At 42.6% G+C, this 20,679-nt stretch overlaps 1 protein-coding gene across 22 annotated transcripts in view; it reads right to left on the bottom strand.

Moving 5' to 3' along the window:
* The window catches only part of NRXN1 (neurexin 1), a 1,083,382-nt gene that overhangs the window by 509,059 nt on the left and 553,644 nt on the right, over positions 1 to 20,679 (bottom strand). For all 22 annotated transcript variants that reach the window (XM_075204069.1, XM_075204087.1, XM_075204059.1 and 19 more), the window contains 2 exons: positions 8,132 to 8,513; positions 4,939 to 5,129 (listed from right to left, as the gene is read on the bottom strand). In XM_075204069.1, coding sequence (XP_075060170.1) covers positions 4,939 to 5,129; positions 8,132 to 8,513 — 573 coding nt within the window. The remainder of the gene's footprint in view (positions 1 to 4,938; positions 5,130 to 8,131; positions 8,514 to 20,679) is intronic.

The following is a 20,679-nucleotide window of genomic DNA, read 5'->3' as shown; positions in this document are numbered from 1 at the left end:
GTCAGTGTATACATAAAGCTATCAAGTATTTGTGTGCTACATGAAAAATTTAATACATACAGTATTTAACTTGTGCAAAATAATCAACTAATTTGCACCCCTTGAATTGTAACATGTTTTGTCCAGAATCAAACTTGCTCATTTTCTTTGCTTTGCTCCCCTTAATGACTCTGCCCTCAGTGTTCATGGTACTGCTGAAGATTCTGCATAATGCATCCTTACTATATCATAGAATCTTCCCAGCACCCTGCAGACTGCGTCTGGCATAATCCTGGACTAACACTAACTCACTTGTCCAAAATCTGGCCATATGTTTTCATAGTACCTTCAAAAGCCTTAATGACTCTGACTCCAAATCATTAAGCCCTTACATGAAATCACTTGGAGTTGACAGGTTTGTTGCTTGGTAATTTTATTTTTAGAATTCCAAGTACGACTTCATGTAACATTGTCAGACTGCCCTCTAGTGGTATAAAGTCTCTGTTTTTATATCAAAATGAAAATACTACCTGGCATGTAAAATAGACATCCTTCACTAAATGATGTGATGCTGCCATGCTTTATCATTGCTTTAAATACATATGGCATTACGTAGTTTATGTTTTATAGCATTTTATTAATTTTATAATGATGGTTTATCTATAACACAATGCTTGAAGCATATGTTTCTATATTAATGTTAGTAAGCTGTACAAGAACACAACAGTATTGCTGGGACTATGTGTTTTGGCGTCAAAGGGAAGATGCCAATTCATGCCAATCTCTCCATTGCCTCCTGTACATATACTAAAATCACAACGTCCCTAAATAGTAATTCTGTGTTGTGCAACCTGTATTCTGTGTTATCTAACCAGAGGAACGGAATGCACAGTTCCACCTTCCCAACTGCCCAACACAAACAATCAAGCATTAATTAGCATATAAATGACAGTACCTAGAAGTCTATTGTCCTTTTGAAGTGACTTATCTGCATACAGTAATTAGCACTGCTGCCTCACAGTGCTCGGGCCATGGGTCACACTAAAACCTGTGTGGGTTTCCTCAGGGTGCTCCTGTCTCCACCCACAAACATACTGTTAGGTTGTCTCCTGCTCCGTCCAAGGGACTTGTCCAGTACCACTGGGTGGAGCCAGTAGTACTGTGCGGAGCATGCTGCCAGCAAAGGTCTGGGTATGGGTGATATGCCACCAACGGCTGTGTAGTGCAGCAGGGCTCAAGGAAGGATAGCATTACTGCAATAAATCCATACTTGCCAACTCTCCTGGAATGTCTGGGAGACCTCCGAAATCCGGGGTCGGTCTCCCTGTAGAGCAGGCAAGTCTCCCCCATCTCGCAATTCCCTGGCCAAAATAACGCGATTCTCTGTGAATTTCGTCACTTTGGCCCCGCCCCTGGCTTCAAAACATAGTTTCCGAGGCGGGGCCAAAATGACACGATTGACAGTGTCCCGCCCCTCCTGCCTTCTAGTCACGCCCCTCTCCCGGACTGCACTGCCTGAAAGTAGGCAAGTATGAATAAACCGCTGATGCTGCGCCATCACATACACACATGCACACACCTGCACACACATGCACACCTGTGCACATGCACACATGCACACACATGCACACACAAGCACACAGATGCACACAGACAGATGCACACATGCAAGCAGTTAAGGTGGGACTCGGGAGGTTAGACTGTCTTCCTGGGTGTTTGGAAGGTCTTAGAACATTCGGGGGGACTACTCAACCATGCTCTAAAGAGACCTTTATCAACAACACAGAATAAAGTGCTACACACAGACTTTTCACTAGCCATGACCACCCACAATGCATCAATAGTTACACTCAGTGTTAATTAACAGGTAAACAAATAAATCATAATAATACAACAGATAAATATCTACAGAACACATAACATATAATAAACACTATTTAATAAATAAAAAGCTTTAACAATAACTTTTAACTGACATCTGATTAGCTTCAAAAATAGGTATTTATTGCACCCTCTGACAATTAATTATCACTGCACAAAAATAATTAGAATATGTCACTACCTGAAGGCCAGTAAATGTGTAATAAAGCTATTAACTGATATTTACAGATTGCATTTATAGTTTGCAATTAGACCAACAACTTGAAACGCATAGGTAATACCTATTGTAGCCCAATTTATATAGCACAATGACACCAACTTTACTAACCAGTGTCCACTTCATGGTAAACTTATGTTAAACACCCAGGTATTCAGGGGGCTCTCTGGTCTTTTATTTATATACCCACTAACTAGCCAGGAAATCAGACTAGGCCCCTGGAGAGTCTTCACATCAGGAACAGCCGCCCTCCTCCGTGTTACCAACATTTGCAGGGCTTGGTGGACAAAATAGTGGTCTTTCTATCTCTGATATGGGGCAGCCCCGTCAATATAATGGCACAGAATGTTTAACAGCCAAGTGGTCAACATATATTGTAGCTCCAAAAGCTGCTCTACTACGATGCAATGAAATAGCACAAATAAACATGGCCATCTACTAAGCAACTCATTATACATTAGGAACACAAACTATCTGACAACAATCATGGGGGGTGTTCATGGATTACTTAGCAGAACAAGACTTGTTATATAGAATTGTTATTTTCGTGTGAGGTCCCTTTAACAATAGATCACTGTGAAAAACACAGCTTTCGCCTCCCACCTCCTACATACAGACGGCTCAATTACAGACAAATCCATTTTTCTAAATTAGCAATATAGTTTATTTCACTTTTTAATTAGAAAAAGTTCCTCTTTCTTTTTCCAGTTTCTATTTGTGCTTTACAGAGTGAAGATAATTCAATAAAAAGTTTAAGATTTCCGTGACATTGATTTCTTTTGGCTCAGTAGACAATGTCTGTTAGTTCCCAATAACAGTAATCACAGTGGTTGTGTTTCGTTCAATTTTTTTTGTTGTATTTAAAACTCTCTTCATTGTTTGAAGTAATATGCAAGACATGCAACAGTGACCTACACATTGAGACGGCCATGCTGAGCGGTGAACTAATATTTCTGAATATGCAGTCTATTAATTCTGTGGGAAACATGGACACACACCATATTGGGCTGTTCTCCAGGAGTGTTCGGGAAACTCCCGAATATTGAGGGCAGGCTACCCTCCCGGGGGCCCACCTGTCTATTTGCAATGAGTGTGGGAATCAGGCTGTGATGAGCCGAATCACTACAAAACATGTCATCATGATCCCGCAGAGGTAGCGGACATATCCCCTAGGACAAAGGTGTATGCGGGCGGGACAGGGCTCTTAAATAGGGACTGTCCCACCTAAACTGGGACAGTTGGGAGGTATTTTTATGGGAATTTCTACTGACTGACTAGGTTTACTGATGCGTGGTAACTGTACTGTAATGTCATAGGGCCCAGGTCTGGCCAACCTGTGGTTCTCCAGATGTTGTAAAACTACAATCCCCAGCATGCTTTGCCATTAGCTAGCCGACTAATAGCTTGGAGGTCATGCTGGGAGTTGTAATTTTGCAACACCTGGAGATCCACAGGTTGATAAGCTCCAATAGACTCTCTAAGCAAGCCTTGTATGGTCCATTGTAGCTTGTAGCATGACCACTAATAGTGAGTGCAGTCAGTAGTTGATGCAAATATTTATAAAACTTCATAAGTATGTATATAAAAAATATCAGGATCATGTTTTGTCCCATATAAAGATTTTCAAAAGTGTGACGACCCTGAGGATAATAAACATTACAGTGTAATAATAACTATTGCAGTGTAATAATAAACATTGCAGTGTAAAGCAGAATTTAAACCTCTTTGACTTGTGCAGTTGGTAACTTGAAAATGCTTGTAACTAACTATATAATAGACAGTGGTATAACATATATACAAAAAACTGTACATCTCTTTAAGTAGCAACCATATGCTAATGTAAAAATATAAATGTAATATATTATGTACATCTAAGCTAGTTCTGAAATTTCCCTACTACTGGTACTATGAACTAGAGTTATTATAAGTGAGATTTAGTGGTGAAATCTCTTTTTCTTCAATTGCATTTAAATGGATTGAGAACCTTGCAACAAAATTGAAGATGTAACATTGCTGAGTGCCAAAAAACTGAAGTAAAAAAAAAAACGTTTCTGGCAAAACTACCGATCTCTCGGTGTCATTTCAGCATAATTTAAAATCAATTTCATTGAAATGTGAAAACGTTCAATTTAGTGCTGAAACTTTAAATGTGCACCGTAAACTGAACATAACTATTAGATTTAGCAATAATTTTATGTCTATTACTATTCAGAGGAGGAATTTCAAAATCCGTAATATATTCTAGTTACAGTCTCAGGGTTTTAAAGCTTCGTTCCTGAAAAATGCCCCTATGTGTCCACTTCTGGCCAACTGCCCACTACAACCTGGCAGTCTGTATAGGCATGAACACTGGTTCAGCTCATATAATTTCTGCCTCTCCTGTGTGTGGCAGACCATACCTTCCCCGCATCTCGGACCTTCGCACAAGAGTGGGCATTTTGGGAAGGGGCTAGAGGGTTTAGTGTGGGTTGGGGGTGGAGCTTATTTTGTCTGGATTCTGCATGTCTCAATGTTTAAAGGAATGAGTTTGATTCCCGACTTTGGCCTTATCTGTGTGGAGTTTGTATGTTCTCCCTGTGTTTGCGTGGGTTTCCTCCGGGTGCTCCGGTTTCCGCCCACACTCCAAAAACATACAAGTAGGTTAATTGGCTACTGTGAAATTGACCTTAGTCTCTCTCTCGATCTGTGTATGTGTATGTTTGGGAATTTAGACTGTAAGCTCCAATGGGGCAGGGACTGATGTGAGTGAGTTCTCTGTACAGCGCTGCGGATTTCATGGCACTATATATATGATGCAGATGATGATGATATACCTATATATAAAACAGACATACACATAAATATAATATTTCAGCACTTACTTTTAAGGTCGAGGTTTCTGGCTCCTGCTGTGCTCTGTGTGGTGATTTTTGTGTCAATTTTTACAGTATGAAGATTGCTTGTGTCTCTTGATATCATAACATTGTGCCATTGATGGTCATTTAAAGGTTTGTTAGAGCTCCCTTTAATTAGATTCGCACCATTTCCCAGGTCAAAAACGTAATGCAAATATCTGTAAAATAAAAAAATTTTTTATAAAAAAAAAAGGCTTGTGGCTTTTATAAACATCAAGTAGCTTATCAGCAATGCACAAATCTTAGGATAACAATGCTGAAATGAATATATCCAAATTAATTTAATTTCAAAATAGTTTTTAAATAACTCCTCACAATAACAGCTTTAAAGTCCGTCCTGCAGTTTCTAATGGCAACCGTGTAAATAATCCTCCACTTGTGTAGACTTTGCTGTAGCAGCAGATAGAAACCTTAAAGACAGTACTCTGAGGACCTCTAGTGGCCAGTTAAGGAGAAACCAAACTGCATCTGAAAGTATTTGTTGTCTAATAATATATTTACTTCAAAGACAGAAAGTTAGGACAGAACAACTGTAGGACAACTTTTTGATAATGTCATAAATATTATTATTATGATTATTATTATGAATAATTTGTTTCTATGTATGAAAGCATTTGCTATTATGTTGGGTACCAATGGAAAAATAAATATTATATTTTATTTAAAATGCAAAGAAAGACAAAGTAAAAACAACAAACTACAATAATGCATACACCTTCATTTTGCTTTACATGCTGCTAATAACTAATTTAATAAAATAACTAAACAAAGAACATGTATGAATTATTTTTAATTAGATTGCAATTTGTTTAGAGTTATGTTTACTGATGTACAAAAAACTAAAATAATAGGGTCGTGTCTAAAGCATAGGAGACTGAAGCAGCTGTAAATTGGGAACAACAAATGTAGGGAATCCAGTTAGACAAGCGAATGTCATTTCATATAGACTCTAGAGCAGTGTTTCTCAACTCCAGTCCTCAGGACCCCCTAGCAGTACATGTTTTCCATATCTCCTTGCTGGAGCACAGGTGTATTCATTACTGACTGACACAGTGTAGCAGGTGGTATAATTATTTCACTGGTCACCTGACAATCCTGCACTGTTAGTGGGTCCTGAGGACTGGAGTTGAGAAACACTGATATAGAGGCTCGTTACACCAAGTTCATTCTCCAGGTAAAGGGAATCAGAGAAGGACACTTGACAATTTAATTAACAGGCTGTGTGAAAACACATCAAAGTGGCATATGTACTTGTCACGCCTTTTCCATGTGCATTTTGAAAGGCTCCATTTATTGAATCTTATGGGTTCCTGCACCATGCATGGAAATGTATCCATGGTCATTGTTCATGGTTGGGGGTGAGCATGCGCAGTGAAGCCTTGTTTCAGCGTCACCGTGGTAGCTCTGCTATGATAGTGGGTGCAGGCAGCAGCCTGGCCATTGTAGGGGTGCGGTAGCTACGGCCCCCTGTCACCTCCAGGTCACCTAGTTGCTGCACCCTCCTGTAACTAGGTTTTTTTTACCACTGGCAAACGTTGTTCCGGCTATTCATCCTTTGTAAATAGTAACGTGGCTGCAAGTCAGGACCGATTGGTAAATAATTTCAGCACTTTCTTACAAATTGTCTGAAATTTAAAATCAGAAAATGTGCCCATTGCTATTATTGACCTGACAATGGCTACACAAGGTGCTGACACCTAGATGTCATACACTTAAAATAATAATTCTCTTGTTGCTTTAGTTTAAATTGCTGTTTTAGATAAATGTGTATAATTTCATAAATATGTAATACTGATAGACTTATCGCCCCACAAAGTATAAACAATTTTTAATATCACTGTTTAAAAAAACTCAGAATGGTTACTTATATATTTGTGAATACAAATCTATGGATTTACTTCATGGTCTGCAGTTTTTGTGTTCCTCAGCTTATACGCAGATGGCCCAATCTGAATGATTTATTATCACATTAACTCACCTATGTGCAAGCAGGGTATGATTTATTAATGTTTTATACTCTCATGCTTCATATTTTAACATTTCATTGCTGGGTTTAAGTTGCCCTTGACTAAGGATTAAACATCTAGAAGGATGCACTTTTATGAAAAGTCATCACAAATTGTGACTATCAAAAAAGTTCAAATTGACCCAAATTTTGGAATGCATTTCAAGAAAATTCTACTGTAAAGTCAAAAAGTTGACTAAGTTGAGACCTCCCAAATGAAAACTGAAGTTGTTGCAGGATACAGCCGGAATCACCATAATTATTGCCTTTTGGGGATATGGTAGAAGTAGGGCGTACCTAGCCGAAGAGGCCTCAGGTGAGAATGTGAGACGATCACATGCCACATCCAATTTATTAGAGAAAGTGTCTGAAAGTGCAGGTTAAGTAAATGTCCTTCTCTTTTACACTCCTCTGGATCATTATTGAAAAGTTTGCTTCAACGAATAAAAAGTTTAGTTTTCCCCACTGACCATAGGAAATCGTAAGGATATCCCACAGTGTAGGGAAATTCAGGCCACTGCGAGGGAGAGTTTTCTCATATCTTCCTTCTCATCACTGATAGAAGCAATGCAACCTGCAAGACAACTAATGTTGTATCCAGGTTACACTGAATCTATCAATATTGACAATTAGGAAGAACTGTTACTGCCTAAATGGTTAAAATAAATAAACAATTTAATCAGAAAAAATAAAAAAACAAATATAAGTAACATCTATTTTCTTTCTAGGACCTATAACTATATCATGCCATATAAACCATAAGCATATTTGATACTACTACACTCAGGAGAACTTGTAAATTAAGATTTGGGATAACTTTTTTAGGGTTAATGATTTGGGTGAAAACTAACTTCGGAGAGAATCAAGGAAGCATATTATTTTGACTATTGCATCTTATTTTCTTGCATTGTGCACTTAAAATAAATCTGCATTTATAGCACTAAGCTTCTAAACAAAGTTCTATCTGTCATAGAAGAAAAATAAAAACAATGTGAAATCTACTCTTAGCAGTTAAAAAATTATTTTTGTTTTAACCAACACATAGCAAAAAATGTGTGGTCTAGTCACAAACATATCCAACTCCCTGGGTCATAAAAGAGTTAAATCTATCACTGTCAGTACATACACAAGCTAGAGTAATGGCACTGAACTTACCCTTTAACCAATTCGACTACAATGAAGTCATTGCCATCACCACTGTTATAGAGAATGAGGCCATCTGGAGACGTTGTCTTGAACTGGAAGAAGAGGTGCATTGACGTATAGGCTTGCAAGGTGGCTAGGGCTACATAGCTGGCTTTTGTCTTAAAAGTGACTGGGTCAGCAATGATGTTTCTGAAACCAAAACGGGCATTCAGTTCACAGTAATCTATATCTCCGTTCTTGCACAAATCAATATATGCCATGCCATTGAATGATAAGCTCTGCAGATGGCCAATGAAATTGGAAGGGACAGCCGATAGGTATCGACGCTCAGTTATTATCCCGGTTTCAATGTTGTGGAATTCTAGTCTTGTGTGATCACCAGCCATTTGACCTGTAGAAAGAAATAAAGAATTTCTGGTCAGATACACTGTATCTAACCACTTGATTTGTTGAAAATGATTTAATTCAACATAAGTTCAGTGTATATTTATGACTATTAACATTTTAATTTTGAATATTTCTATACAAAGCAATACTGTGACCAATGGTATAAATAAATGGAAATAAGTAGGAAGAAAACAGTCCCTATCAGAAATTGTTTACAATAATGGAGTTCTAAGGGGAATAGCAGATTTTCAAGTAATAAAAAACCATGTCTGGTTTTTGTTCAGTTGGGATAGGGTAACATACTACACAACTCTTAACAGGTTAGTAATATAACCATCTGCAAAGTCTTAATGAAATAACGGTAAGAACACTATGCCATTCTGGATGACTCAAGTTTGTAGGTTCACATAACGTAAAAAAAACATATTTGTCATTTTGCTTTTCACAACAAATTGAACCATTTGACTTTTAGAACGGAAGGGTGCGGGGGGGGGGGGGTGTCTCTTCTTTTGTTGTCACCGAAAAAGAAGATAAACATAGACCATAGAATGTGATCCTTTTGTGCTTTTACGTCATTCGTTTTTTGGCATGGCTACTAAACTTCCTTCCCTTCCAGGGGTGTAACAAGACATTCATGGGCCCCATACCAACATTTTGCAAGGGCCCATGAATACATTTAAGCTAGAAGGGGCATGGTCATTACCTGGCCATGGCCAACACAAAGGGGTTAAAACTGTGGGCACCACGCTAAGCTTGAACAGGCGTGCAGGGACTGAAACATGTTTGTGGACAAGGTATGAGTATATGTGCCAGCACTGGGTATTAATAGGGGTGTTTATGTGTCGCATCTAGTGCAAGAGAAGTCCTTTGCTCGGATTTTCATAAGGGCCAGAAATTTGACTTTGTGCTTAGACCTCATATGTGTCAGTGACAGTTCTGGTTATTGTCACCATAAATCTGTAACACAAAATGGAAATCTTTCTACAATTCAGACTCCTGATGCACATTGATATACTGAATATGGTGAAATCCTAATCAATGTATGACGTATAATATAGATTATTATATTATAGATCATTAAAGCTTATATATAGATTGAACAATCTGCAAATCACATGAGTGACCATTTTTTTCGTTTCAGAATTCTTGGAGCTCTATTACAGGATCGTCTCTGTGCCTGAGACAGATGATACTTAGTAGTTAGTTCAGGCTTCCATAAGTTATTGCAGGGTCTGCAGTAGTATAACCACTAAATGTATTTTACATTGATAGTTAATAGTTGTGGAACAGGTTTCTATTTGTTTATGAAGGTGTAAGCACATAACACATAGCCAGATACAATGTGAGTGTCTTATATGGAGGTTTGTGCCCCATTGTAGTCAGGGCTGGATTAACTCTTTCGGGGGCACTAAAGACAGACCTATAATCCAAAATTAAGGGCAAAGTGTTTTAATTCACACAAAAAAGTGAAAAACTGTGTCCCTCTTACCCTCATATCTCTCTCTTCACCCCCTCCATGTCTCTCCCATTGCCCCCTTCATGTCTCTCCCATTGCCCCCTTCATGTATCGCCCACTGCTCTTCCATCACTCTCCCCTTGCTCCCTCAATCTCTCTTCCATTGCTCCCTCCATCTCTCTCCCATTGCTCCCTCCATCTCTCTGCCATTGCCCCCTCCATCTCTCGTCCACTGCCCCTCATATCACTCCCATTGCCCCCTTCATGTCTCTCCCATTGCTCCCCCCATCTCTCTCTCATTATCCCCTTCATCTCTCTCCCATTGCTCCCTCTATCTCTCTCCCATGAAACCTTCATCTCTCTCCCATTGCCCCATCCATCTCTCTCCCATTGCTCCCTCCATCTCTCTCCCATTACCCCCTCCATTTTTCTTCCGTTGCCCCCTCCATTTCTCACCCATTGCTCCCTCCATCTCTCTCCCATTGCCCCCTCCATCTCTCCCATTAACCCCTTCATCTCTCTCCCATTGGCCCCTTCATCACTCTCTCATTGCCTACTCCGTCGCTCTCCGATTGCTCCCTCCATCTCTCTCCAATTGTCCCCTCAATCTCTCTCCCATTGCCCCCTCCATCTCTCTTCCATTGCCTCCTCCAACTCTCCCCCATTGCTTCCTCCATCTCTCTTCCATTGTCCCCTCCATCTCCTGCCATTGCCACTTCTATACCACCCTTTGCTCCCTTCATGACTCTCCCATTGCCCCTTCCATATCTCTCCCATTGCTTGCTCCATATATCTCCCATTGCTTCCTTCATCTCTCTCCCATTGTCCCCTCCATATCTCTCCCATTGCCCCCTCCATCTCTCTCCCATTGCCCCTCCATCTCTCTCCCAATGCTTCCTCCATCTCTCTCCCATTGCCCCCTCTATCTCCCATTGTTCCCTTCATCTCTCTTCCATTGCTTCTTTCATCTCTCTCCCATTGCCCCCTCCATCTCCCATTGTTCCCTTCATCTGTCTCCTATTGCTCCCTCCAACTCTCTTCCATTGCTTCCTCCATCTCTCTCCCATTGTCCCCTCCATCTCTCTCCCATTGTCCCCTCCATCGCTCTCCCATTGTCCCCTCCATCTCTCTCCCATTGCCCTCTCCATCTATCTCCCATTGCTCCCTTCAACTCTCTTCCATTGCTTCCTTCATTTCTCTCCCATTGTCCCCTCCATCTCTCTCCCATTGCTTCCTCCATCTCTCTCCCATTGCTCCCTTCATCTCTCTCCCATTGCTTCCTCCATCTCTCTCCCATTGACACTTCTATACCACCCTTTGCTCCCTTCATGACTCTCCCTTTGCCCCCTCCATGTCTCTCTTACTGCAGTCCCCTCCATGTTTCTCATTGTTGCCTTCTAGCTCTCATTGTAGCTCAACATAATTCTCATTGCACTCTCCCCTCCGCATAATTATGTTTGCACCCACCTCCCTAGAGTTCTAATTTCTGCCCAATCCCTATAGTTCTCTTTACAGCCCCCTCCCACTACTTCTAATTATAGGGCTCTTACAACTAGTTGTGATTGCCAACACTGTTCTGCAGCATCGCTCATTGCTTTGTGCTGCTCAGAATGAAGTCAGTACTTCCTGTCTGAGTGCACTGTGTTGTGGGGCTGCCTAATATCTTCTCGGAACGGTTAGACGGCGTTCCAAGAAAACTGTGAAACTTGTTAGCCTCATGCATTGAAAAATGCATGTAGCAAATAACTGACTATGGCACTAGGCGCCAGGGGTCCCCTTTAGAGAGGGGGTCCAGGGGAACGTGCGCCCTGTCTTTCCCCCTTAATCCATCTTTGGTTGTAGTTAAGAACCAGATTAACATGACTCTGCAAGGTTTACTCTGACTGTGTCCCAGGAAGGGTGTTGGGATAGTACATAGTAGTTTAGGGCCTAATCACAGCCCCTGTATGTAATCCATCACTGCTCTGGAATAATAGAAGAATTCCCTCAACCCACAGGTTTGAATCCTGTACTGGCAGCACTATATCTCTCATAGGGTTAAAAAACAGACTGCAATAAAAACACCCTGATGAGCCACTGGTGTCCTCCTAGTTCTCTGCATAAGTCTGTTTAATAAGACATAAAACAGAATGTTCTGACTCATCAGTCAACTGCTTTTCCTGTCTTGTCCTCCCAGCATGCAACGCTTCAAAATAAACCTATTAATTTTAAATGTATACACTATGGAATCTATTATCTGGAATGCTTGAAACGTAACGGTCTTCAGGATAAGGTGGTTACCTGTAATTTGGAACAACATGCTTAAAATAAACTATGGTACGTTTCATAAATGCTCTTGTCTTTCGTCGCACTGCCCCTGGCATTCCCCTCTCCTCATAATAATGGTAGAAGTCACAAGTTCGGAGACTATGTCTGTCTGCAATTGGTCCTTTACAATATTTGGTTATGAAATTATCATCAGTCATCTGCAACTATTTTCTTTTTTCTGTTTTTTGAAACTTTTTGGACAACATGTTGAGTTACAAAATACAGTATATAATGTAGTTATAAAAAGTCAAACCAAATATATGCAAAAGAACATACATACCACACAGAATGATTACTGAATAGAGGTTTAGATCATTTTATGTGTCTTGAATAATTTCATGCAACAATTTGCTGAATGTTTGTTCATATGAAACTATTGGATATGTGTATTTAACGTGGTTGTTTAACCACATACCCCAAGCCACTGGGCATAAATGTCCTAGCAAAGTGAAGGGTGTACACTAGGTCACTGACAGCCATCTGATCAGGAATTGTCAGATCCAGGTATTGCTCACAAGATTGGTAAAACGCTGCGCTCAGTCTGCAATTCTTTCTTTTCCAATGATTCCCATATAATATCTGTGGGTCTTCTCTCGTATTAGGTCTTTTTTGGTGGCTGTGGATCATTGCAAGAGATGCTGCGGACTCATCATTATTAATTATTAATTGATGTGACTATTATATAGTATAGGATATATGATATATTACATCTTATAACTGTTCACAGCAAGAAGGAGTGCACAAGAGTTTCTGTTGTGTTTGAGATATATATATATATTTGGAAACCTTATATCACAGATAAGCCAGCTTATATTTTATTGAATGTACGGGCATTTTATTGTCTTATTGGAATATGTTATTAAATTCGATGATCTTTTATAAAAAGATTAATTTGTAATGAATGCACTACACTATCTTGTTGCTATTTTCCTTTGAGTCCAAGTGAGGAATCCGCACAGAGAAAAGATCTGGGGGTAAATGTACCAATCTCCGGTTTTGTCAACTCGCGGGAGTTCGGCGAGATGACAGCTTAAATTTAAAGCGGCGCTGCCTTGTAAAGGGAAACTTGCCTTTACAAGGCAGCGCAGCTTTAAATTTTAGCTGTCATCTCGCCGAACTTCCGCGAGTTGACAAATCCGGAGATTGATACATTTACCCCCTGAACTTCAGTGGAATAATAAACAGATAAGCAATCTATCATTTACTCTCTAGTACGAGGCTACTTTGGAATGATCATTTTCACTGTTTAATCCAGTGGTTCCCAAACTTTTGCAGTTCGCGGCACCCTTAGAGTCTCCAAATTTTTTCAAGGCACCCCTCCAAAATAATTATTGAGCAGTCCTGTTTTAGCAGTAGTTGGGTCAAAAAATTGTAATAAGTATTTAGGTCAGGACAGAAATACTTATTTAGTTGTATGCAAAAATGCCCCCTCTGCATCCAGACACTCTGCCCTCAGGCACTCTGCCTCCTCTGCATCCAGACACACTGTCCTCTCTCACACTGCCCCCTCTGCCCTCTGTCACGCTGTCCCGCCTCCTCTGCTCTGTCACTCTGTCCCCCCTCCTCTGCTCTCTGTCCCCATCCTCTGCCCTCTGCCCCCATCCTCTGCTCCGCTGTCACCATTCTCTGCTCTCTGTCCCCCTCCTCTGCCCTCTGTCCCCCTCCTCTGCTCTCTGTCCCCCTCCTCTGCTCTGCTGTCACCATCCTCTGCTCTCTGTCCCCCTCCTCTGCTCCGCTGTCACCATCCTCTGCTCCGCTGTCACCCTCCTCTGCTCCGCTGTCACCATCCTCTGCTCTCTGTCCCCCTCCTCTGCCCTCTGTCCCCCCTCATCTGCTCCGCTGTCACCCTCCTCTGCTCCGCTGTCACCATCCTCTGCTCTCTGTCCCCCTCCTCTGCTCTCTGTCCCCCTCCTCTGCTCTCTGTCCCCCTCCTCTGCTCCGCTGTCACCATCCTCTGCTCTCGGTCCCCCTCCTCTGCTCCGCTGTCACCATCCTCTGCTCGCTGTCACCATCCTCTGCTCCGCTGTCACCATCCTTTGCTCCGCTGTCCCCCTCCTCTGCTCCGCTGTCACCATCCTCTGCTCTCTGTCCCCCTCCTCTGCTCTATGTCCCCGTCCTCTGCTCCGCTGTCCCCGTCCTCTGCTCACTGTCCCCATCCTCTGCCCTGATGTCTCCCTCCTCTGTCCCCCTCTTCTGCTCCGCTGTCCCCATCCTCTGCTCTCTGTCCCCCTCCTCTGCTCCGCTGTCCCCCTCCTCTGCTCTCTGTCCCCATCTTCTGCTCTCTGTCCCTCTCACTCTGCCCCGCTGTCACCATCCTCTGCTCTCTGTCCCCTTCTTCTGCTCCGCTGTCCCCCTCCTATGCTCCGCTGTCACCATCCTCTGCTCTGTCCCCCTTCTCTGCCCTCTGTCCCCCTCTTCTGCTCCGCTGTCACCATCCTCTGCTCTCTGTCCCCCTCCTCTGCCCTCTGTCCCCCTCTTCTGCTCCGCTGTCACCATCCTCTGCTCTCTGTCCACATCCTCTGCTCTCTGTCCCCCTCCTCTGCTCCGCTGTCACCATCCTCTGCTCCACTGTCACCATCTTCTGCTCTCTGTCTCCCTCCTCTGCTCCGCTGTCACCATCCTCTGCTCTCTGTCCCCCTCCTCTGCTCCGCTGTCACCATCCTCTGCTCCGCTGTCACCATCCTCTGCTCCGCTGTCTCCATCCTCTGCTCTCTGTCTTCCTCCTATGCTCCGCTGTCACCATCCTCTGCTCTCTGTCCCCATCCTCTGCTCTCTGTCCCTTTCACTCTGCCCTGCTGTCACCATCCTCTGCTCTCTGTCCCCCTCCTCTGCTCTCTGTCCCCCCCTTCTGCTCCGCTGTCCCCCTCCTCTGCTCCGCTGTCACCATCCTCTGCCCTCTGTCCCCCTCCTCTGCTCTCTGTCCCCCTCTTCTGCTCCGCTGTCACCATCCTCTGCTCTCTGTCCCCATCCTCTGCCCTCTGTCCCCCTCCTCTGCTATCTGTCCCCATCCTCTGCCCTCTGTCCCCCTCCTCTGCTCTCTGTCCCCCTCTTCTGCTCCGCTGTCCCCCTCCTCTGCCCTCTGTCCCCCTCCTCTGCTCTCTGTCCCCCTCCTCTGCTCCGCTGTCACCATCCTCTGCTCTCTGTCCCCATCCTCTGCCCCGATGTCCCCCTCCTCTGTCCCCCTCTTCTGCTCCGCTGTCCCCATTCTCTGCTCTCTGTCCCCCTTCTCTGCTCTGCTGTCCCCCTCCTCTGCTCTCTGTCCCTATCCTCTGCTCTCTGTCCCTCTCACTCTGCCCCGCTGTCACCATCCTCTGCTCTCTGTCCCCTTCTTCTGCTCCGCTGTCCCCCTCCTATGCTCCGCTGTCACCATCCTCTGTTCTGTCCCCCTTCTCTGCCCTCTGTCCCCCTCTTCTGCTCCGCTGTCACCATCCTCTGCTCTCTGTCCCCCTCCTCTGCCCTCTGTCCCCCTCTTCTGCTCCGCTGTCACCATCCTCTGCTCTCTGTCCACATCCTCTGCTCTCTGTCCCCCTCCTCTGCTCCGCTGTCACCATCCTCTGCTCCACTGTCACCATCTTCTGCTCTCTGTCTCCCTCCTCTGCTCCGCTGTCACCATCCTCTGCTCTCTGTCCCCCTCCTCTGCTCCGCTGTCACCATCCTCTGCTCGCTGTCACCATACTCTGCTCCGCTTTCTCCATCCTCTGCTCTCTGTCTTCCTCCTATGCTCCGCTGTCACCATCCTCTGCTCTCTGTCCCCATCCTCTGCTCTCTGTCCCCATCCTCTGCTCTCTGTCCCTTTCACTCTGCCCTGCTGTCACCATCCTCTGCTCTCTGTCCCCCTCCTCTGCTCTCTGTCCCCCCCTTCTGCTCCGCTGTCCCCCTCCTCTGCTCCGCTGTCACCATCCTCTGCCCTCTGTCCCCCTCCTCTGCTCTCTGTCCCCCTCTTCTGCTCCGCTGTCACCATCCTCTGCTCTCTGTCCCCATCCTCTGCCCTCTGTCCCCCTCCTCTGCTATCTGTCCCTATCCTCTGCCCTCTGTCCCCCTCCTCTGCTCTCTGTCCCCCTCTTCTGCTCCGCTGTCCCCCTCCTCTGCCCTCTGTCCCCCTCCTCTGCTCTCTGTCCCCCTCCTCTGCTCCGCTGTCACCATCCTCTGCTCTCTGTCCCCCTCCTCTGCTCTCTGTCCACCTCTTCTGCTCCGCTGTCACCATCCTCTGCTCTCTGTCCCCATCCTCTGCTCCGCTGTCACCATCCTCTGCTCTCTGTCCCCATCCTCTGCTCTCTGTCCCCCTCTTCTGCTCCGCTGTCACCATCTTCTGCTCTCTGTCCCTCTCACTCTGCCCAGCGCCAGGCGCCAGCCATAAAAAAAAAAAGAACACAGAAACTTAGCAATCCGCCGGGCGCCGGGACCCAGCAGCCTCCTCTCTCCTGCAGCTTGTTACTGAAGTCGATATTCAGTGACAGCTGCGGGAGAGAGGAGGCTGCTGGGTCCTGGCGCCCGGCGGATTGGTAAGTTTCTGTGTTCTTTTTTTTTTTTATGGCTGGCCGGCGGCACCCCAGTGACAGCGCCGCGGCACCCCTGGGAGCCGCGGCACACAGTTTGGGAACCGCCGGTTTAATCAATGATAATACACTATGTTTGGCGCTTCTCTTTTTTCTATTTGTGTATATAGGTTTACATCTGCAATCTGATGTATAAAAAGGGAAGCAGCCTACTGTATGTGGTTTTATAATTATATGAGCACGTTTGTTCACGTGTTTTTTCATTTACACTGAGCGCCGTTGTCTTTTCACTTATATATATATATTGCTATACCATGCATATTACGTATTTATTTTTTTCACTGCACCATGTATGCACGGAGCACTAAGTATTGCCTGTATGGTACCATGATGCTTGGTTATGTGGGATATACTAATGTAAACAATGTCATTAATAGGACCATTATTTATGGCAGCTCTACAGAGTTGTATAAATCAATTAAATAAACCAATTAGAGTATATATTAACATGATAGTGAGGAGAGGGACAGAAGAGACATGAGCTGTGGTCCGGGCATAGGCTAGCATGTTCTAGTACACTGTAATAAAACACAAAGCTCATCGCTCATGTCACATGTTATATTCCTGTAATCTTCTTACCCTCTGTGTCATTAAGTTGTCCTTGAGAATTGTCACCAATGGTGTAACTAGAACCACTTGGACCCCACTGTGAAATGTAAGCCGTGGGTCCCTACCCACGTTCACCCCTTTTGTTACTTGATATTACTGGACAATAGAACTCGCATTGCACAGAGCCTCCACTGACTAGCGAACCCTCATTGTATATGGAGTCTCCCACCACTTGCAGAGTATCACCCACGCCTCAGTTATTTTCACGTGGAGGTTATAGACAGTGAAACAGTTAAGGTGAGCAAGAGGGTCCTTGGGGGGCAGTGGGTATACTGTAAACACTATGATCCCTGCTGCTTCACCACTGATGGTCACTCTCAGGTCTATAGATCTGGACCACAGGAATTCAAGCCGTTATCAGTTCTATATTTTATTTTAAGACAGCGTAGCTTCATTGCTTCTCTTCATTGTTGGCCCATTTCTAGTATGACCCAAACTATCTTAGCCACAGTGTAAGATTATGGTATTGCATATTCACACATGGCATAAGATACTAACAAAACAAAGTGGGGAAAAATAAGCGATGAAAGTTAAAAATTCAATGACAAAAACCCAAAACATCGACACATTTTGGCTACATGTTCAATTATGGCCCAAAACACACACAAAACAGTTACATAATAAAACAAGGGGTAGTTTTTGAGTTGAATTAATTTCATGAAAGTAACAAAGGTAGGGAAAGTGATTTATTCATGTATTTATTTATTTTAAATCTCAGCTTTTGCCTCTTATGTGAAACCCATAGGTTACCTTTACCATTCATTATGGTACGAAAAGAAAGCCTTATCTGTCTCAGAAAAAAGCGATACAAAATGTGTATGGTTTAAGTAAAAATATATGTACAGCATGTATGCATATATATATATATATATATATATATATATATATATATATATATATATATATTATTCCCAGCAAAACTGATGAAACTGTAGTGTGCAGATGCAAATAATTGTGGGTAGAAGTTTTGTCACAGAACCTTGGTAGAAGGTTAAAGGGTGAAAGGCCCACTAGACATTGGTCTGTGAGAAGAAGGGTACTGCCATTTCAACTGTCAACTTGTCTGCCCCTGGCATGTTACCATGAAATAGGTAATGATAACACTCACACTTACATATTTAAAAGTTCCTACACCTTGAAAGGAGTTGAGTTGTTTGACATTGTATTTACATTGTTTCTATAGCTCTATAGTTGAGTGTAAGATATTGTTCTTCGTTCCCAGCCAATTTTCGTCAAAGGTGATTAAAAGTGGCTAACTGCAGAGTCCTTCAATGGGATTACAAACGTGAAGTCTGCTGCAGGCAGGAAATATATCCCTCTAAAATAATAACTGTATTTAAGAAGATCTGAATTTATTATCAGCTTCTGACATGTTTATTTATGTATTCAGCATGTTAATAGTAGATCTTTATGTAAGCCATCTTCTATTTTATGTGTATTGAACAATTAAATATACATACTTTTTATTTTTCATAAAATATTTAACATCTGGAAGATTATTTGTTTGAAGTATTTCCCCTTCTCTTTATATTACTTTATGTATCTTACATTAGGAGCTCACAGAAAGAATACAAAGAATCATTGGTGTAGAATGTTCTCTTAGTGCCTGAGTCATTAAGGAAAGTAAGACAAGAAAAGGAGTAAATGTTCTCTGGGACAAACCATGTTACAATGCAAGGGGTGCAAATCAGTTTATTATTTTGCACATAAGTTAAATACTGTCTGTTTTTTCATCTAGCACACAAATACTTGATAGCTTTATTTGTGCACTGAAATTTAGAGTTGATATAGGGCATGCCCTTCCCCAACTATAAATCTGTCCCCGCATTTTAAATTTCAAATTTAATTTCAAATTTACCTCCCCCTCCAATGCAACATGGTTTTGCCCAGGTGCAAAAAGTCACTCCTTTTTTATGCTTTGCCCCCCTTAATGACTCAGTCTCTTAGGGGCGTATTCAATTGACGGTGGGATGGCCGAAAATCCCGCGCTCGAAAAATATTACCGTTAATACGGTAATCCTGCGCGTAAATACCGTTAATACGGTAATTTACTCGCTGGATTTCAGCTCGCAGCTAAGAGAGCCGCGAGCTGAAATCCAGCGAGATATTACCATATTAACGGTAATATCTTTTGAGCGCGGGATTTTCGGCGATCCCACCGTCAATTGAATACGCCCATTAGTGTTTATGCTGTAATCATGCACAATCTGGTAGAAAACTGATTAATATAGGTACATTGAATACCCATTTAAATAAATAAGAAAGATATTTGTATATCTTGGCTTATTAAACATGGCATTTGCATCTATATTTTCATGTATCCAAAATATGCTAAGCAACACTTCAAATCTGCATTTTTCTTCCTATTAAAATACTTAAGAATAATGAATTAAGACTGATGGATACCTGCATAAAGACTTTAAGATATGCATTTTTATTTTCAGCTAAATGCCTGTATTTTTTTTTTTACATCTGTCAATAAAAACTAATTACACAAAAGAAGAATGTATTATTTTAAGTATCAATTGTATTGTATTTTCTTTGTATGCATTTACTTAATAGAGCGTAGTATCCTTCTTTCCCTGTAGATGTCACTATTACAATTGCTATAGAAAGCATATAGCTGATGGCTACAGTACATATCTCCATAGACAGCATTGTAAACAGTGACACCTGCAGGCTCATATAGAGTAATTTACAACACAAGTTTTAAGGTATCACACAGCAATCATGCTACACTTCTTTTAATTAGTGGATACAGCTCTACTCTGTGTGTATGTATAAAACAGTAAGATAAACCCTTCACACAACCACGTCCCCTGAACTGTGGCTTAAATCTCTGCAGTCTCACTGAGTATGTGCACTGAGAATCCTTTCCTGTGATTATTCTTGTTAGGCTGTGAAACTGGAACCAATACATTGTAGATGCTTATATGCCTTCAAAAGTATAAACTTTCTGATCTGAAACCAGAACGCACACCGTTTATTAAGAGAGCCGAAAGTGGCCAGAAGTTCTACCTGTTTACTTCAGAGTTGGCAGATTAGTACCCCATCAAATGAGAAACTCAATAAACTACATATTGTGAAGGCGGTTTAAAGTTTGATCAGTTTACTGCCCACTGTCTTGTGAGCAGTGATGCATTCAGGTGTATCAAACCCAATATACAACATGGTCTTTGCTTCAGATCTTTCTACATGAAATGAGGTACAGTTCTTGTTATCTCCTTGCTAATCTATCTGTT

Source organism: Mixophyes fleayi, chromosome 3 (genome assembly GCF_038048845.1).
Source record: "Mixophyes fleayi isolate aMixFle1 chromosome 3, aMixFle1.hap1, whole genome shotgun sequence".
NCBI classification, from domain to species: domain Eukaryota; kingdom Metazoa; phylum Chordata; class Amphibia; order Anura; family Limnodynastidae; genus Mixophyes; species Mixophyes fleayi.
This window is presented reverse-complemented; position numbering and strand designations above follow the sequence as displayed.